General features: G+C 41.4%; 1 protein-coding gene and 1 long non-coding RNA gene across 2 annotated transcripts; both read right to left on the reverse strand.

The window, feature by feature from the left end:
* Positions 1-259: 259 nt before the first annotated feature.
* LOC127301850 (uncharacterized) lies at positions 260-2,601 on the reverse strand. Its single transcript, XR_007852497.1, has 3 exons — positions 2,383-2,601; positions 587-638; positions 260-507 (listed from the first exon to the last, which is right to left on the reverse strand). It is a non-coding gene; the product is annotated as an uncharacterized lncRNA (long non-coding RNA).
* A 1,444-nt stretch (positions 2,602-4,045) lies between these two features.
* LOC127301851 (desmethyl-deoxy-podophyllotoxin synthase) lies at positions 4,046-5,879 on the reverse strand. The gene is made up of 2 exons (XM_051332129.2): positions 4,948-5,879; positions 4,046-4,849 (listed from the first exon to the last, which is right to left on the reverse strand). The coding sequence occupies exons 1-2, from the start codon at positions 5,869-5,871 to the stop codon at positions 4,208-4,210; spliced, it is 1,566 nt and encodes a 521-aa protein (XP_051188089.1). The 5' UTR covers positions 5,872-5,879; the 3' UTR covers positions 4,046-4,207.
* Between the last annotated feature and the right edge of the window lie 13,858 nt (positions 5,880-19,737).

Consider the following 19,737-nt stretch of genomic DNA (forward strand, 5'->3'; position numbering starts at 1 on the left):
TTTTAGGAGATTAAATGTTGGATTGGAGCCAGCAAGATCTAGAGATAGTCATGCAGCCTGGCGCGGCGAGTAGTCTGTCTACTATCAGTCTTTCTTTTCTTTTGTTTCCTTACTATAGTATATGTAATTTCAGTATCTGCATTTTATCAATTAGCTATTATATTGTAGGTCAAGCTAATCTTATTCACTACATGAATTTTGATATTTATGTATTGCTGTGAATTTCCGCTGCAACGCGCGGGGTATTATCTAGTATACTACATGACGATGACAAATAGACAAAACAGAAGAGCACGCCATCCTGAGGATGCAGCTAACGCCTTTCTGATGCAACCTACTCCAATGAAAGAGCAGCTAATTGGAGTTCCACACATTTTGATAATACAATTATGACCAAATCAGGAATCGCACAACTGGGAAAAAATGCATATAGTGATATGACAAAGGCATGTATCACAACACCTTCTTCCCTAACTTCTCAGCACCATATGGGAAGCTGCCTCTTCACTGCAAGAAAGAACACGGCTTAGCTATGGTCATCACCTAATAAAAAGCAAGCAGAAACAAAAGCAGGCAGAGAAGATACTTTTTCTCAGAATGATTTCCCGAATGCAAATCTGGATCATCACTACATGGACCTGGAGCAAAAAAAAAAAAAAGAGAAGCTTTCAACACCGCCACTTAGCAGACGAAACCAACATGAGATCCATCACATGCACACAGACCGAGGGAGGCAGAGGCGGCGGAGTGTGCAAGCCTACATCAGGACTCAGGAGACAATGCCATTTTTTGCATTTCATTCCTTTTTATCTCTTACTTTTCTTTATGCTTCTATATATTTTTAGTAAATTATTGAATATAATATATTCATGGTAATATTTGACATACAGTAAATCAGTCATTTTATTCAATTATCATCTTTTTTCTATAAATTTCCTTAAATTACATCTTTTAATTGAGTTACATGCTTGTCAAATGGTTATATGATCAATAAAAGAGTATAAATATATATTGCTTTGAACAGTATTTGCATATGGAAATAAAAACTATATGTGTCTTACAAAGATATTATGGTTGTAGCATGCTATTATGAAAAAATATACAACAATTACCGCATATCATCAGTCACAGATTTATAGATGACGTAAAACTATGTACATGCAAATTTAATAATGATGTATGCCTTGGTGGACAAACATAGCTGGAAATGCAAATTCAGGGCATGTTCCATTCCCCACTAACCTGTAAGTACGTAAAAGTATCAAAAATATTTCTACTGTAGCATGTGTGTCTCTTTGGCCACGAAAATACTAAATAATATAATAGTTTCATATAGTGATTAACAACCAAAATTCATACATAAATGTTCTGAATAATATAAGAGACTTCACTTTAATCTTGTAAGGCCTGCTAGCATGAATAGTATCTATTAATCTTGGTGGGATAGATTGTGTGAATAATAAAAAAGCAAGAACCTCCTTGCAACTGGAGGAGGCATTTAAGTGATTCTACTAAGAGAGAAATGGTGCCATTTCAGCGATTTGCATAGTTAATCCAACTAAGTAGTTAGTATTTCTATTGCCCTAATAAACTTAGTATAGACTGTTAAATAATAGTGCAATGATAATTATTTAAATCTGCAAACTGAATAAACTAAGTAGCTGATCTCATGTGACAGAATGTGTAAATTGGCACAGATTCAGTCGCAAGATAAGAGCTTATTAACATGGAAGCAACATCTTTTGGTACCGACACATGACACAGAGAAGGTGCAGATATAGCAGGAATATGAGAAGAGGAATGTTTCACAATGCAATTATTAATCGTTAATTAGTCCAAAAATAATTAAGCCACAAAATTATATACTGCTACTGAAATTATGAATCTATGCATCTTTGTTCTGAAACGTAGTGGATATACCATGAATAGAAGTATATATGGATCAGACATATTAAGAGCAGAGAGACACAAATCTTAACATGAGTACTACTGAAATTATGAATCTATGCATCTTTGTTACTGAAACTCTGTGCCATGGTTGGGCAATACTACAATGGTAAACAATCATAAATGTCCAAACATTTTCTTCTACATACACCAATCGGCATACTAAATGGTATATTATGTACTAAATAGTGGAATTTCCTAACAAGGTCAATGCGGCCAAAATTTGAGTAGTCTTTTTTGAATTTGTCTAGATGGAGGAAACTAAAAGCGTAATCAGATTCTCCAACAACATCATCCTCAGAATTGTACTTGCTTTTGATATTCGCATTTAGTTCCTTGGTTTACTTCCTTACATTGATATTGTGTTATGCCACGAATATACTTAATGCAAGCTATACAAAATGGAAAATTTTAACTTTAGTATTAGAGCGATACCTGCCAAAAATCTACGACAAATCAACATCTTTCATGCCGCAACGTCAACAAGCAAACCTGAAGAGTTCCATTAAAATTCAGTCTTCCACGTCTAACTGTAGGAGAGATTAAACTATATATGTACATAAAACAGAAACTACAAACATAGATGGATAAATGTTGCTTAGAAGTTGTTGAGTAAACAGGTTCTTGTACATTAAGTTATGTTGTAAGGAGAACCATAATTTTCTGGCAATGCTTGTACTGATGCATTCTTTGGAGCACTGTATCAACCTCTAAAGTCCAAACAATACTATACTTGTTAATTCAGTATTCGAGAATCAGGAAGAAAAGGTTCTAGTCTCAGGTGAAAAGATCCAATGACCTTCCAGTCCAAATATCCTGAGTCGCTGGATCTAATCCAAGTAACAAAACCGCATAGTCTACCTTGAGCCCAATATGGAATCACCCTGGCACCTCGCGACGCCTGCACCTCCCTTACCACATGGCGCGCCATCCGTCGTGCCCTCCACCTTGAATTACTCATATCGTTCTTAGGCTTCCTATCAAAGTAATTTACCGTACAAATAGATTGAAATCTAGCTACTACAGATATATTCAGTATATTTAAACACGTATCTGGTAAGATAATTTACCAACATCCTAATTTGATACATTTTTTTGTGAAAATTCTACCAATCTATTAATAATCATCAACATCAGTACAAACAGCCCCGAAAGTAATACAAACTAATAGATAGGTTGGAACAATACTGCTTTCTTTTTCTTTAAGGTTCAAATCTTATGTTATGTACAATACAATTCGGCGGACAGAGAGGGGGCAATGATGGCAGGGCCACATCATTCCATAATTTCCACTTAATATAATCAGAGAAATTATAAGAGTACCACTATGTACAATACATGGGTTTACTGAGCTTGTTTACGGTAAAATTTCACGCTCCACCATTATGAACACAGAGGATACAATTAATATGATGTGAGTGAAAATTGACAAAAGGGCGATGGAACTGCTATAGGCTAACAGTATATATGATCTGATGCACGTACACCATTTAGTAATACGCAAGAATTATCCATTCCCTTAATAGATTGACGCCGACATCAAATATTCAAATTTCATCCTGATCATGATTCTCCAAACTCGTGGACAAAATCTGCGTTAGATAAACAACAACAATAGAATCAGTCCTTGGAGCTTGAACGTCGATATAAAATATCACTGCCTAGCATACAAATAATTTCTCACTTCTACTCCAATGGTTTGTCACATTGCAAACATTCATCGATCTGCAACATTTGAAACACATGTCTAGCTTACTGGCATTATTTGGTTTTCTATGTGTGAAAATCTGAATGCTGTCTTTCAGAAGGCATATAATCTTTGATTTAGTGACATGTTGTAAATCAATCAGTGGTAATATATCTCAGTGTTCTTGATTTGAGAAATGGTTATTGAACTTTACGGATCCATAATGACGCACAGGCATTCAACTAGTCTTTTACTATACACAAGCAAGGACTTCAAATTTTAACAAATCTTAGACATGTTTCATGAGACGGACAAACAATTTAGAAGGGATACTAGCAAACTGAACTCGTACCAACCCCACATAATTAAATTGCATAGACAAAAACTTTCAGAATATTCTTTTGTGCCATATATATATATATCAGAGGTCATGTTTGTAAATCAAATTTGATAAAAAAATACTGAATACACATATAATTCGATAGCGTATACAAGCAGGTAACCTAGTTTACATTATTTGCTTGAGGAGACGAGATGGCGTAAGATGGAAGCAGTCTGGCTGGAATTGCAAGCCTATAGATTAGGAGGAAGAGGCGCACGAAGACGGGCATGCAGCAGCAAATCGGTCTTCTTCCTCGCCGTGATCCCAAACTTCTCCGTCATATCCAGTTCAGCCGGAACGGTGCCCTCTGGGAGCTCCCAGTCAAAATGGAAGAGGAGGCTCGCCAGCGCAAGCTCCATGGCAGCAAGGCTGAACATCATCCCTGGGCAACTCCTCCGGCCCGCGCCGAACGGCAAAAACTGGAAGTGTTGCCCCTTAAAGTTCACCACAGCGCTGTCATCAGCTTCCTCGAACCTCTCCGGCCTGAACTCCTCTGCGTCGGGGCCCCAGTTTTCGGTGTCCCGGGCGATCGCCCACGCATTGACCAACACCATGGCGCCCTTGGGCACGTCATAGCCGAGGACACGGCAAGACTCCTGGCACTCCCGTGGGAGGAGCAGCGGCGCGGCCATGTGCAGCCGTAGCGTCTCCTTAATTACGAGTTGCATGTAGCGCAGCTCTGGTAGGGCCTTCTCCGTCACGCGGCTCTGCCCTTCGAGGGTAGCGCGCACCTCAGCCGTTGCCCTGCCCAACACTTTTGGGTTCCGCATCATTTCCGCCATGGCCCATTGGAGCGTCGTCGTCGAGGTCTCCATGCCCGCCGCGAAGAGATCCTGCAATGAAAGGAGTAGTACCTTGTCAAACACGTGTACGGAGCGGTCTGCCTAAATCGACCGGTTTGGTTGACGCCGGCGATGTCTGGTTTACGTACTATGATCACGGTGCGGATGGTTCCCATCTCGAGAGGGGTGCCTTCCGCCTGGATCCTCAGCATCACGTCTAGAAGGTCTTCATCCCTATTGCCGCCGGGGCCGCCTGACCTCCTCGCTCCTTGCTCCGCGAGCACACCGTCCAGCGCATGCCTCAGACGCTTGGACAACGCCTTCAACCGTCGCGTCCTACCGCCGCCGAATGCGCGGGCGAGTCCTGACGACGGAAACAAGTCGGCGAGGCTCAACCCGGCCGCGGCTGTGATGGAATCGTCGAGGCACGCTATGAAGGCTTCCCGGTCCGTGATCCGGTCGCCCACAACGGCTCGCACGACCACGTCATGGAGGTAGGTGGCGAGGTGGGAGCCGAAGTTCACGGGCTGGGACTTGGATGACGACGCGAGGGCGACGGACGCCACGAGCCTCCCGGCCTCTGCCTCGCGGGTGCCCTGGAAGGAACGGACCTGCCGTGCGCTAAGAAGCTCGTTGACGCAGAGCTTGCGAACCATGCTCCAGTGCTCGCCCTGCGGCGCCATGATGATGCCCATGCCGCCGCGGATCCCTTTCACCGCCTTCATTGTGTTCGTCTCGGGTCGTGTGGCAAAGATGGAATCATGGGTTTTCAAGACCTCCCTAGCGGCGCTGGCTGACGAGGCCACGACGACGCGGATCTCACCGAGACGGAGCAGCATGAGCGGGCCATGCCGTCGTGCCAGGTCCCGCATGGCGTAGTGCGGAAGGGCGCCAACGAGGTGGTGCAGGCTGCCGATCACCGGCAGCTGCCATGGCCCCGGTGGTGGGTTTTTGGTGTGTTTGCCTGGCCTGAGCTTGACGAGGAGGAGAGGAACTAGTACTAGCATTGTGGCCAAGAGGACAGGGTAATAAATGTAGTAGTAGTACATCATATCTTGATCTTGTTGCGCCATGGCACGGGATTTAGTGTATCCTCCCCTATGCCTCAAGTTTATACTCCATTATATAGCAGTAGACAAGGAGACCCACCATTATACCCACTAGTGGTTCGTGCGGGTTGGTTTTTGATATACATAATTTTCACAGGAATATATGAATTATTAAATCAAACGATTTATTGAATACTGGGGACATATCCATTTGAAATAATCATTGCAATTTTAGCTTTTTGACAAAATATTAATGTCGGCGCGTAGGAGCTTAGCAAGGCTTGTAACGCGATAGTTGTGAAAGAATAGGCGAGTACAATTATTCAATCAAGTGTTAGCTAAACATAAAATTTTAAAAGTATTTTAATTCATTCTACCCTTCATAACACATTTCATGGACAAAGTTGACATGATTACGTGAATTTGATTCACATTTTTTTTCGAAATGGGGAATGGAACCCCGGCTTCTGCATCATGATGATGCACACGGCCTTTTATTAATAGAATAAGAGTACAAAATTAAAATATCTCCGGCATCGCCTAGAATTGATACAAGAATCAACCAGCGAAAGACAACTAGAAGAAACGGACTACACATCATTGTATCCGTATATTGTGCCGCCAGCCAGCCAGGCACAAGATATCCTGAGCGACCATCTGGAGCCGTGTGCATCCAGTAGCCATAGCATCCCGCTGTCCCTCCGGTGACAGAAGAGCCCACAACTGGACCCAGTGTGACACCATATGGATAACCTGCAAAAAGTGAAAGGAAGGTTTCTTGTTAAAAATAATATCATTCCTTGTCCTCCAGATAGACCAACATAAGGCAGAAACCCCAATACGGATGAAAGCCTTTGATTGTCTATCAACTCCATGTAGCCAATTACCAAACATATTGGTAATATTGGTTGGAGGTGGGAGAGCAAAAGTAAAATTAATCGTACGCCAGAGAATTTTAGCTAAAGGACAAGTGATGAACAAATGCTCAATTGTCTCCTGCTCATCACAAAAAACACATTTTGTTCAACCATTCCATCTTCTTCTGGCTAAATTATCTTTAGTGAGCAAAACTTTATTGCTTAAGAACCACATAAATATTTTTATCTTTAAAGGAACTTTAACTTTCCAAAGGTACTTTCGCAAAAAAGGGGTATGGTCATTCATAAGATCCTCATACATAGATTTCACCGTAAACACGCCATTTGTTGTCAATTTCCAAACAAATTGATCCTTCTCATCAGATAAATTAATCCTCATAAGTCTTCGGCATAACTGTAACCATAAAGACCATTTGTTTCCCACCAACAACCTTCTGAAACTGATATTCAGAGGCGTTTGGGCTAACACATGAGCTACTGTTACATTCTTATGATGCACAATACTATATAAGGATGGATATTGTTGTGCTAATGGTGTATTTCCTAACCAGGTATCTTCCCAAAATCGGATATTCATACCATTACCTATCTGAAAAAAACCTCTTCTAAAAAAATCGTCTTTAGCCTTCATTAATTCCTTCCAAAAGGGAGAGTCTGTTGGTTTAGCTTGTGCCTCGGATAAGGTCTTTTGTCTTAGGTATTTGTTCTGTAGCAACTCCTGCCACACCCCATCCTCGTTAAGAAGTTTATAAAGCCACTTACTCAATAAACATCTATTTTTCAATTCAAGGACCTCAATACCAAGACCCCCTTGATCCTTGGGCCTGCAGACGATATTCCACTTGGTGAGCCTATATTTTCTTTTGTTTTCCTCAGATTGCCAGAAGAAACGAGACCTATAAAAATCCAATCTTTTCCTTACCCCAATGGGTATTTCTAGAAAAGAAAGCATGAACATCGGTAAGCTTGTTAAAACTGAATTGATAAGGACCAGCCTGTCCCTATAGGACAATAATCCGCCCTTCCAGCATCCTAATTTGCTCTCAAATCGGGTCTCCACTGGATACCAATCAGAAATTCTAAGCTTTCTAAAGTGAATAGGAATGCCTAAGTATTTAAAAGGTAGAGAACCAGCATCACATCCAAAGATCTGTTTATACTGGTCCACCTCATCATTTGCCTTCCCAAAACAAAAAATCTCGCTCTAGTGGAAATTAATTTTAAGCCCAGATAGCTCTTCAAAAAGGCATAGTATTAGTTTCATATTTACTGTTTCCTGGAGATCATGTTCCAAGAAAAGGATAGTATCATCAGCATATTGTAGGATAGAGATCCCCCCTTCAACAAGGTGAGGAATGAGTCCCCCTACCTGATCATCATTTTTTGCCCTTTCAATTAAGATAGCAAGCATATCCACCACAATATTAAAGAGAATAGGTGACAAAGGATCACCTTGTCTCAAACCTTTTTTAGTTTGAAAATAATGACCAATGTCATCATTTACCTTTACTCCTACACTACCTCCTTGGACAAATTGACTGATCATCCTACACCATTCAGGAGAAAACCCCTTCATCCTCAAAGTCTGTTGTAAGAATGACCATTTCACTTTATCATATGCCTTTTCAAAGTCAATCTTAAATAAAACCCCATCCAACTTCTTAGTATGTAGCTCATGAATAGTTTCATGAAGAATGACCACCCCTTCTAGAATATTCCTTCCCGGCATAAAAGCGGATTGTGTTGGTCTTATAACTCATGGGGCAATTCCTGTAATACGATTTGTACCAGCTTTGGTAAAGATTTTAAAACACACATTCAGTAGATAGATAGGTCTATATTGTTGTATTTGCACTGCATCCTCTTTCTTCGGTAATAAAGTAATGACGCCGAAATTTAATTTGTAGAGCGGCAAATCCCCAATACTAAATTGATTGAACAGCGCCATCAAGTCATCTTTTATTACTTCCCAAAATTTCTGATAAAACTCTGCCGGAAAACCATCAGGCCCCGGCATTTTATTACCTTCCATCTGAAAAAGTGCCTCATGAACTTCCTCCTCAGAAAAAGAAGCTGTCAAGATCGCATTCTCAACAGTCGATATCTGAGGAATGTCCTGCACCTCTTCCTCTACCAAAGAGATGTTATTTGATGTCGGTGCCCCGAATAATTTTTTATAAAACTCAGTAATGTAGACCTTCAAATTATCTTCCCCAACAATAGTTCCCTCCTGTTGTTCCAATTGAAATTTTTCTTTCTTCCATGTTTCCCATTTGCAATCAAATGAAAATATCTCGTATTGCTCCCCCCTTCTTGGATATGCTTAACTTTAGCTCTCTGCGCCCATTTAGACTCTTCCTCTCTTCGCAATCTATTCAGTTTATCATTTGCATCTTTAAGAGATTCTCTCTCTACCATCGATAAGCTGTTCGTTTCAGCCTTCAAATCTAACCCATCAATAATACCTATTAACCTATCCCTCTCTTTTTTATATTGCCCACTTTGGTTCTTTGCCCATCCTTTAAGAAATTTTCTTATATGCCTCAATTTATTCAACCACACATCCATTGGATTCAACCCCACTAATACGGACTTCCACTCCTTTTCAATCATGTCAAAGAAACCTTCTTGTCGCAACCAATGCAACTCGAAAGAGAACTTTGGCTTATTACCCAAATGTGCTTTCACCCCTGAGTCAATAAGAATCGGGGTTAACAAATTAGGAATCGTAAGTCTGTTTTAGCAAAATAGAGAATAGAAAAACTCAAAAGACTCGGTATTGTAATACATTCCAATATCACGCATGTGTTTATGAGGTTAGTGTTAGTCTATTTCATTAAAATTCCGATAGACAATAGAAAAACTCAAAAGACTCGGTATTTCCCAAACAGTGTGACTCTGCAAAATTTATGAATTAGTAGTTTAAGAATATATAAATGGATTCGCGCTAATATACAAAAATTAATTGTTTTTTCCACTCCAAGTGCGTGAGATTTAAAACTGTAGTGTTTACTATTTGAAGCAATATATCTATTTTCAGAAAATAGGTTTTGACACTAGACACAACAACGTCCGTTGGCAAGGTTAACCTATAGGCAAATCGGACTAGTGGGGTATCGTCAACCTGAGCTCTGATACCAAATGTACAAGAGAGTATTTACGAAGCACAGTAAAAACCTCCATGTTAATCTAAGTCATTGAAATAATAATTGAAACATTTAAATCTAAAATTTATAGTTAAAATTAGTCTAAAAATTATGATTTATGATCTACGTTGAAAATTATCAACTTTATCCACCGAAAGATAAATAATTGAATAGACGAGATAACAACTAAGCGCAATTTTTCCCTTTGATTTTATCTACCGTAAACTTCTTGCATACTCTGGATTCCTAATATATCTTCTACTAGACCACCATGCATGCTACTCAATTAATCTGTCCCCCTGGTACGGTCCTTCTCTTTGGGGAAAGTATTCTGTGCACCCGAGCAACTCATGCACCCCGTACACCTAGCTTTGGTTGAGAACTTTAAAAGTTTCAAAAATCCTTTTAAAATAGTTAACCGGAGCTGGATGCACGGGGTGCATGATTTGCTTGGGTGCACATGATACTTTCTCTTTGGCTTTAGCTTTCTCAGGTCGCTGCGGCACCCGCACCACCTTACCAATTTGTATCATTATTTTTATTATTTTTTATGGTTGCCACGTGAATGATTATTTTTTGTAATATTTGTTTTGACTTCTACATTCTCGTCAATGGTGATTTGTAATACCACCTTCCTAGCGAGATTGATAAAACTATCCGGTTATTTTGCCTTGACATACTAGTGTTGGTACACTTGCCAATTAACTACATTAATGGTTATACGCGTGTATGTAGTCTTAATATTATGGGTTAAATTAAAATTCTGGAAGAAACTTCGTTGGTATTAGCAGGTTTGTAGTATGGTACTTGCTTTTGGCTACCTTTAGAAAATATAATATTTTGTCTTGGAAGAATAAATAATTTGATGATCTCGATGATTTACTTTTTAGATTTTGTTTTATAATTACTGAAGACGCAATATATATCTTATCATGTACTACTTGCTACTTTAAATATCTCCATTCTAAAGCTTAAGACTTATATTATTTTTAGAAAGTTAAATTATGCTATTACCAAAAATATTAACATAAAAAATACAAAATTAATATTATTAAATATATAATAAAATATATTTTCGTACGGTATCTACAAAATACTATATTTGTAGATAGATTACTAATTATTTGGTTTAACTTTACCTGATTTAACTTTCAAAAATAATGTAAGCTCTGGGATGAAGATAGTACGTGGTATTAATTGTTAGTCTGAGGGCTCGTACCAATCTACAACTTTTTCAGCGAAGAATCAGATGAAACCGCTGACCCACAGAACACATGCAGGAGTTTAGGGCGGGGCGACGCAAGCATTCCGTTTGCGTCCACGCGACCAAAAATGCGTTAAGACCATCTTCAGTCGCGTCTCCCAAACCGTTTCCTAAATAACGTTAGATTGAGTGTTTAGAGGATGTGTTTTGTTCATGCCGTGTTTGGGGGACGTCGCTTCCCAGTCGCGTTCACCAAACGCCGCCTCCAAACATTAAAATACGTTTTTTTTTTTATTTTTTTGCATTTTTATTTCAATAAAAATGAGAAATATTGCACAAACTAATACTCATACATAATTGGGAATATGGTTTACACGAAGACATAATTTGGAACATGGTTTTCCACAAACTAATACATAGTTTGAACCATGGTTGACACAAATATAAAACATTGCAAAAAACTAAACCTAACTAGGTTGGGCATCGAAAGTTTCGTGTGTTCGCTGCCAAGAAAGAACACTCGAGGTCACACCCAGTCACCCAAAATGGAAAATCCAGCTGGTGACGGTGCCCCTGTTGGTTCTTCCGAGGAGGAACAAGCATATTTTCGCTGCGAAGAAACAACACTCGTCAGTCGTCGTCCTTCTCGGCGCTGTCCCCGCGGTAATGCCGGCGGCAACGCGTCTCGTCGAACACCTTGACGCTCATGTCTCTGTCGCCAAAGTAGGAGAACATGAGCACAAAGCCGGCTCGGAGGCGGTGGTAGCGCGTGAACCTCTCCCAGCCGATGTGGAGGTACATCTTGCCACGCGCGTCGTAGATCACGTCGACGATCCACCGGTAGCATCCGCAGTCATCCTCCCGCAGATGCAGCGAGCCCGGGCGCCCGTCGCCGGCGACGAAGTCGGCGAAGGCGTCCGGCAGCCTCTGGATGGCGTGTGGGTCGCCCTTGAGGACGACAACGAACTCGATCAGCACAGGCCCCTCCTCGTCCTGCATGTCTGACGATGAAGACGATGGCTTCGCAGGCGACGATGAGCGTGCAGCTCTGTCGCGGCCACGACCACCACCACAGCCGCGAGCTCGGCATGCGCCTCTACCAGCCATGACGTCGACTCTTGAGATGGTGGCGACCAGGGTTGGCGAGAGAGGCGCCAGGTTTTGTGTGTGAGAGGGACGATGAGAGGCGGCCCTTTTTATAGGCCAGAGGGAGGCGGGGGAGCGGTGGCGCTCATTAACGCCGACACGCAGAGCTAGGCGCGACGAGACGCTTCGCTGCACCTCAGCGGGAACTGCACCGTCGTTGCGCGCCAATAACTTCCGTCGCGAGGTAGGCGACAGTTAGGTTAAAATTCAATGTGCCGCTGATGCGTCGGTCCTTGATGTCTACGGGTGCTTCTATTTTTGTAGACAGTGTTGGGCCTCCAAGAGCAGATGTTTGTAGAACAGCAGCAAGTTTCCCTTAAGTGGATCACCCAAGGTTTATCGAACTCAGGGAGGAAGAGGTCAAAGATATCCCTCTCAAGCAACCCTGCAACCACAAAGCAAGAAGTCTCTTGTGTCCCCAATACACCAAATACACTTGTCAGATGTATAGGTGCACTAGTTCGGCGAAGAGATAGTGAAATACGGGTGGTATGAATATATATGAGCAGTAGTAACGGCACCAGAAAATAGCTTGATGCTACAACCGGCATGTGGTTGATGGTGGTAATATTGCAGGCAGTACAGATGCAGTAGAACAGTAAACAAGCGATGATTGCAGTATTTAGGAACAAGGCCTAGGGATTATACTTTCACTAGTGGACACTCGCAACATTGATCACATAACAAAATAGATAAATGCTATACTCTACACTCTCTTGTTGGATGATGAACACCACTAATTGTGTAGGATTACACGAACCCTCAATGCCGGAGTTAACAAGCTCCACAATATTCGATATTCATGTTTAAATAACCTTAGAGTGCATGATAGATCAACACAACTACACCAAGTACTAACATAGCATGCACACTGTCACCATCACACTATGAAGGAGGCATAGATCACATCAATACTATCATAGCAATAGTTAACTTCATAATCTACAAGAGATTACAATCATAACCTACACCAAGTACTACACGATGCACACACTGTCACCATTACACCGTGCAGGAGGAATAGAGTACTTTAATAACATCACTAGAGTAGCACATAGATAAATAGTGATGCAAAGCACATTGCAATCATAAAGAGATATAAATAAGCACTTCACTATGCTATCCATAACAGTGAATAAGTATTCTGTGAAATATAGCCTAAGAGACCCACACGGTGCACACACTGTCACCTTTACACACGTGGGACAAGGAGTCCCCGGAGATCACATAAGTAAAATCCACTTGACTAGCATAATGACATCTAGATTACAAGCATCATCATATGAATCTCAATCATGTAAGGCAGCTCATGAGATTATTGTATTGAAGTACATAGGGAGAGAGATTAACCACATAGCTACCGGTACAGCCCTTAGCCTCGATGGAGAACTACTCCCTCCTCATGGGAGACAGCAGCGTTGATGAAGATGGCGGTGGAGATGGCAGCGGTGTCGATGGAGAAGCCTTCCGGGGGCACTTCCCCGTCCCGGCGGTGTGCCGGAACAGAGAGTCCTGTCCCCCAGATCTTGGCTTCGCGATGGCGGCGGCTCTGGATGGTTTCTCGTACCGTGGCTTTTCCATCTCGAAGATTTAGGTCAGGGACCTTTAAATAGGCGAAGAGGCGGAGTCAGAGGGTCGACGAGGCGATGACACACTAGGGGGGCGCGGCCAAGGCCTGGGCCGCGCCACCCTGGCTTCTGGGGCCCACAGGGCCCTCCTCTGGTGGCTCTCGGGTGTTCTGGAAGCTTCATGTAATCCTAAGACTGTGGGCGTTGATTTCGTCCAATTCCGAGAATATTTCCTTACTTGGATTTCTGAAACCAAAAACAGCAGAAGACAGCAACTGGCCCTTCGGCATCTCGTCAATAGGTTAGTTCCGGAAAATGCATAAATATGACATAAAGTATGCATAAAACATGTAGATATCATCAATAATGTGGCATGGAACATAAGAAATTATCGATACGTCGGAGACGTATCAGCATCCCCAAGCTTAGTTTCTGCTCGTCCCGAGCAGGTAAACGATAACAAAGATAATTTCTGGAGTGACATGCCATCATAACCTTGATCATACTATTGTAAGCACATGTAATGAATGCAGTGATCAAAACAATGGTAAATGACATGAGTAAACAACTGAATCATAAAGCAAAGACTTTTCATGAATAGTACTTTCCAGACAAGCATCAATAAGTCTTGCATAAGAGTTAACTCATAAAGCAATAATTCAAAGTAGAGGTATCGAAGCAACACAAAGGAAGATTAAGTTTCAGCTGTTGCTTTCAACTTGTAACATGTATATCTCATGGATAGTTGTCAATGTAAAGTAATATAACAAGTGCAATATGCAAGTATGTAGGAATCAATGCACAGTTCACACAAGTGTTTTCTTTTTGAGATGGAGAGAAATAGGTGAACTGACTCAACATAAAAGTAAAAGAAAGGCCCTTCGCAGAGGGAAGCATTGATTGCTATATTTGTGCTAGAGCTTTCATTTTGAAAACATAAATAGAGTATAAAAGTAAAGTTTTGAGAGGTGTTTGTTGTTGTCAACGAATGGTAGTGGGCACTCTAACCCCCTTGCCAGACAAACCTTCAAAGAGCGGCTCCCATTTTATTTTATTTTTGGGTGGCACTCCTTCCAACCTTTGCTTTCACAAACCATGGCTAACCGAATCCTCGGGTGCCTGCCAACAATCTCATACCATGAATGATTGCCTTTTTATTTTAGTTTTATTATGATGACACTCCTCCCCACCTTTGCTTTCTAAAGCCATGGCTAACCGAATCCTTCTGGTGCCGTCCAACAATCACATACCATGGAGGAGTGTCTATTTTTGTTAATTAATTTGGGACTGGGAATCCCATTGCCAGCTCTTTTTGCAAAATTATTGGATAAGCGGATGAAGCCACTAGTCCATTGGTGAAAGTTGCCCAACAAGATTGAAAGATAAACACCACATACTTCCTCATGAGCTATAAAACATTGACACAAATCAAAGGTCATAAATTTTGAATTGTTTAAAGGTAGCACTCAAGCAATTTACTTTGGAATGGCGGAGAAATACCATGTAATAGGTAGGTATGGTGGACACAAATGGCATAGTGGTTGGCTCAAGGATTTTGGATGCATGAGAAGTATTCCCTCTCGATAAAAGTTTTAGGATAGCAAGGCTATTTGAAACAAACACAAGTATGAAGCGGTGCAGTAAAACTCACATAAAAGACATATTGTAAACATTATAAGACTCTACACCGTCTTCCTTGTTGTTCAAACACTTTACTAGAAATTATCTAGACCTTAGAGAGACCAATTATGCAAACCAAATTTTAGCAAGCTCTATGTATTTCTTCATTAATAGGTGCAAAGTATATGATGCAAAAGCTTAAACATGAGCACAACAATTACCAAGTATCAAGTTATTCAAGACATCATACCAATTACTACATGTAGCATTTCCCGTTTCCAACCATATAACAATTAACGAAGCAGTTTCAACCTTCGCCATGAAAATTAAAAGCTAAGAACACATGTGTTCATATGAACCAGCGGAGCATGTCTCTCTCCCACACAAGAATTTATTCAAACAAAAACAAAAACGAAAGCAAACAGACGCTCCAAGTAAAGTACATAAGATGTGACCGAATAAAAATATAGTTTCAAGAGAAGTGACTTGATAACTTTGTCGATGAAGAAGGGGATGCCTTGGGCATCCCCAAGCTTAGATGCTTGAGTCTTCTTGAAATATGCAGGGATGAACCACCGGGGCATCCCCAAGCTTAGAGCTTTCACTCTTCTTGATCGTAGTGTATCATCCTCCTCTCTTGACCCTTGAAAACTTCCTCCACACCAAACTCAAAACAAACTCATTAGAGGGTTAGTGCATAATCAAAAACTCACATGTTCAGAGGTGACACAATCATTCTTAACACTTCTGGACATTGCTCAAAGCTACTAGAAGTCAATGGAACAAAGAAATCCATCCCACATAGCAAAAGAGGCAATGCGAAATAAAAGGCAGAATCTGTCAAAACAGAACAGTCCGTAAAGACGAATTTTATGAAGGCACCAGACTTGCTCAAATGAAAATGCTCAAATTGAATGAAAGTTGCGTACATATCTGAGGATCACTCACGTAAATTGGCATAATTTTCTGAGTTACCTACAGAGAATTAGGCCCAGATTCGTGATAGCAAGAAATCTGTTTCTGCGCAGTAATCCAAATCTAGTATCAACCTTACTATCAAAGACTTTACTTGGCACAACAATTCAACAAAACTAAGATAAGGAGAGGTTGCTACAGTAGTACCAACTTCCAAGACTCAAATATAAAACAAAACTGCTGTAGCAAAATAAACACATGGGTTATCTCCCAAGAAGTTCTTTCTTTATAGGCATTAAGATGGGCTCAGCAGTTTTAATGATGCACTCGCAAGAAATAGTATTTGAAGCAAAAGAGAGCATCAAGAGGCAAATTCAAAACACATTTAAGTCTAACATGCTTCCTATGCATAGGAATCTTGTAAATAAAAAAGTTCAAGAAGCATAATGCAACAAGCATAGAAAGATAAAACAAGTGCAGCTTCAAGATTTTCAGCACATAGAGAGGTGTTTTAGTAACATGAAAATTTTTACAACCATATTTTCCTCTCTCATAATAATGTCCAGTAGCATCATGAGCAAATTCAACAATATAACTATCACATAAAGCATTCTTATCATGAGTATCATGCATAAAATTATTACTCTCCACATAAGCATAGTCATTCTTATTAATTGTAGTGGGAGCAAATTCAACCAAGTAGCTATCATTATTATTCTCATCATCAAATATAGGAGGCATATTGTAATCATAATCAAATTTATCCTCCATAACAGGCGGTACCAAAAGACTACTATCATTATAATCATCATAAATAGGAGGCAAAGTATCATCAAAGTAAATTTTCTCCTCAATGCTTGGGGGACTAAAAAGATCATGCTCATCAAAACCAGCTTCCCCAAGCTTAGAATTTTCCATAGCATTAGCAACAATAGTGTTCAAAGCATGCATATTAATAACATTCCCATTAGCATGCATATAAAGTTCCATGGGTTTTTTAATTCTCTCTTCAAACACATCATGTCCTAATTCAAGATAAAGTTCATAAAGATCTCTCACATTTTTGTTGTTTTCCATTATGCCTAACTAGTGTAAACAAGAAACAAAAAGATGCAATTGCAGGATCTAAAGGAAATAGCTTCGAGTACTTACAACGATGCCGGAAAATAGCTTAGTAGCCGAGATCCGGAGTGTGAGTACCTTTTACCTTTCCTCCCCGGCAACGGCGCCAGAAAAGTGCTTGATGTCTACGGGTGCTTCTATTCTTGTAGACAGTGTTGGGCCTCCAAGAGCAGAGGTTTGTAGAACAGCAGCAAGTTTCCCTTAAGTGGATCACCCAAGGTTTATCGAACTCAGGGAGGAAGAGGTCAAAGATATCCCTCTCAAGCAACCCTGCAACCACAAAGCAAGAAGTCTCTTGTGTCCCCAACACACCAAATACACTTGTCAGATGTATAGGTGCACTAGTTTGGCGAAGAGATAGTGAAATACAGGTGGTATGAATATATATGAGCAGTAGTAACGGCACCAGAAAATAGCTTGATGCTACAACTGGCGTGTGGTTGATGGTGGTAATATTGCAGGCAGTACAGATGCAGTAGAACAGTAAACAAGCGATGATTGCAGTATTTAGGAACAAGGCCTAGGGATTATACTTTCACTAGTGGACACTCTCAACATTGATCACATAACAAAATAGATAAATGCTATACTCTACACTCTCTTGTTGGATGATGAACACCACTAATTGTGTAGGATTACACGAACGCTCAATGCCGGAGTTAACAAGCTCCACAATATTCGATATTCATGTTTAAATAAACCTAGAGTGCATGATAGATCAACACAACTACACCAAGTACTAACATAGCATGCACACTGTCACCATCACACTATGAAGGAGGCATAGATCAAATCAATACTATCATAGCAATAGTTAACTTCATAATCTACAAGAGATTACAATCATAACCTACGCCAAGTACTACACGATGCACACACTGTCACCATTACACCGTGCAGGAGGAATAGAGTACTTTAATAACATCACTAGAGTAGCACATAGATAAATAGTGATACAAAGCACATTGCAATCATAAAGAGATATAAATAAGCACTTCAATATGCTATCCATAACAGTGAATAAGTATTATGTGAAATATAGCCTAAGAGACCCACACGGTGCACACACTGTCACCTTTACACACGTGGGACAAGGAGTCTCCGGAGATCACATAAGTAAAATCCACTTGACTAGCATAATGACATCTAGATTACAAGCATCATCATATGAATCTCAATCATGTAAGGCAGCTCATGAGATTATTGTATTGAAGTACATAGGGAGAGAGATTAACCACATAGCTACCGGTACAACCCTTAGCCTCGATGGAGAACTACTCCCTCCTCATGGGAGACAGCAGCGTTGATGAAGATGGCGGTGGAGATGGCAGCGGTGTCGATGGAGAAGCCTTCCGGGGGCACTTCCCCGTCCCGGCGGCGTGCCGGAACAGAGAGTCCTGTCCCCCAGATCTTGGCTTCGCGATGGCGGCGGCTCTGGATGGTTTCTCGTACCGTGGCTTTTCCGTCTCGAAGATTTAGGTCAGGGACCTTTAAATAGGCGAAGAGGCGGAGTCGGAGGGTCGACGAGGCGGTGACACACTAGGGGGGCGCAGCCAAGGCCTGGGCCGCGCCACCCTGGCGTCTGGGGCCCACAGGGCCCTCCTCTAGTGGCTCTCGGGTGTTCTGGAAGCTTCATGTAATCCTAAGACTCTGGGCGTTGATTTCGTCCAATTCCGAGAATATTTCCTTACTAGGATTTCTGAAACCAAAAACAGCAGAAAACAGCAACTGGCCCTTCGGCATCTCGTCAATAGGTTAGTTGCGGAAAATGCATAAATATGTCATAAAGTATGCATAAAACATGTAGATATCATCAATAATGTGGCATGGAACATAAGAAATTATCGATACGTCGGAGACGTATCAGTCCTGGTCTCTTTGCCTCGCTTTTCGTTGTGTCCAGCGTGCCCGGAGCGTCTCCTGTGGGGAGGGGACGGGCTCGGGGCGCCGGACACCGTATCGGGGCACGACGGATAAAAATCGGGTTTGGGGGATGCGACTGGGAACGTTTTTTTGTCTGGCGCACCCCAAATCCCTTTGGGGGACACTTTGGGGGACACGACTAGAGATGCTCTAAGAATCAGGTCCAGTGGCCCGACACATATTGATTGGGCCGTTCGTGGAGACGCAAACTTGGCCCATATTTGCGTCTGGGATGCGTCGCGGCGGACGCTGCGCGGACGCCCCAAGTGACCGCTCGCTTTTCCATCGGCTCGGCTGGCAGCTAGCCATAGGGATGTATCGAGCGCATCGCTTCGGCGGTTATCGCTTCCATGCCTGTGCCGCAGCCT

Source organism: Lolium perenne, chromosome 5 (assembly GCF_019359855.2).
Source record: "Lolium perenne isolate Kyuss_39 chromosome 5, Kyuss_2.0, whole genome shotgun sequence".
NCBI classification, from domain to species: Eukaryota; Viridiplantae; Streptophyta; class Magnoliopsida; order Poales; family Poaceae; genus Lolium; species Lolium perenne.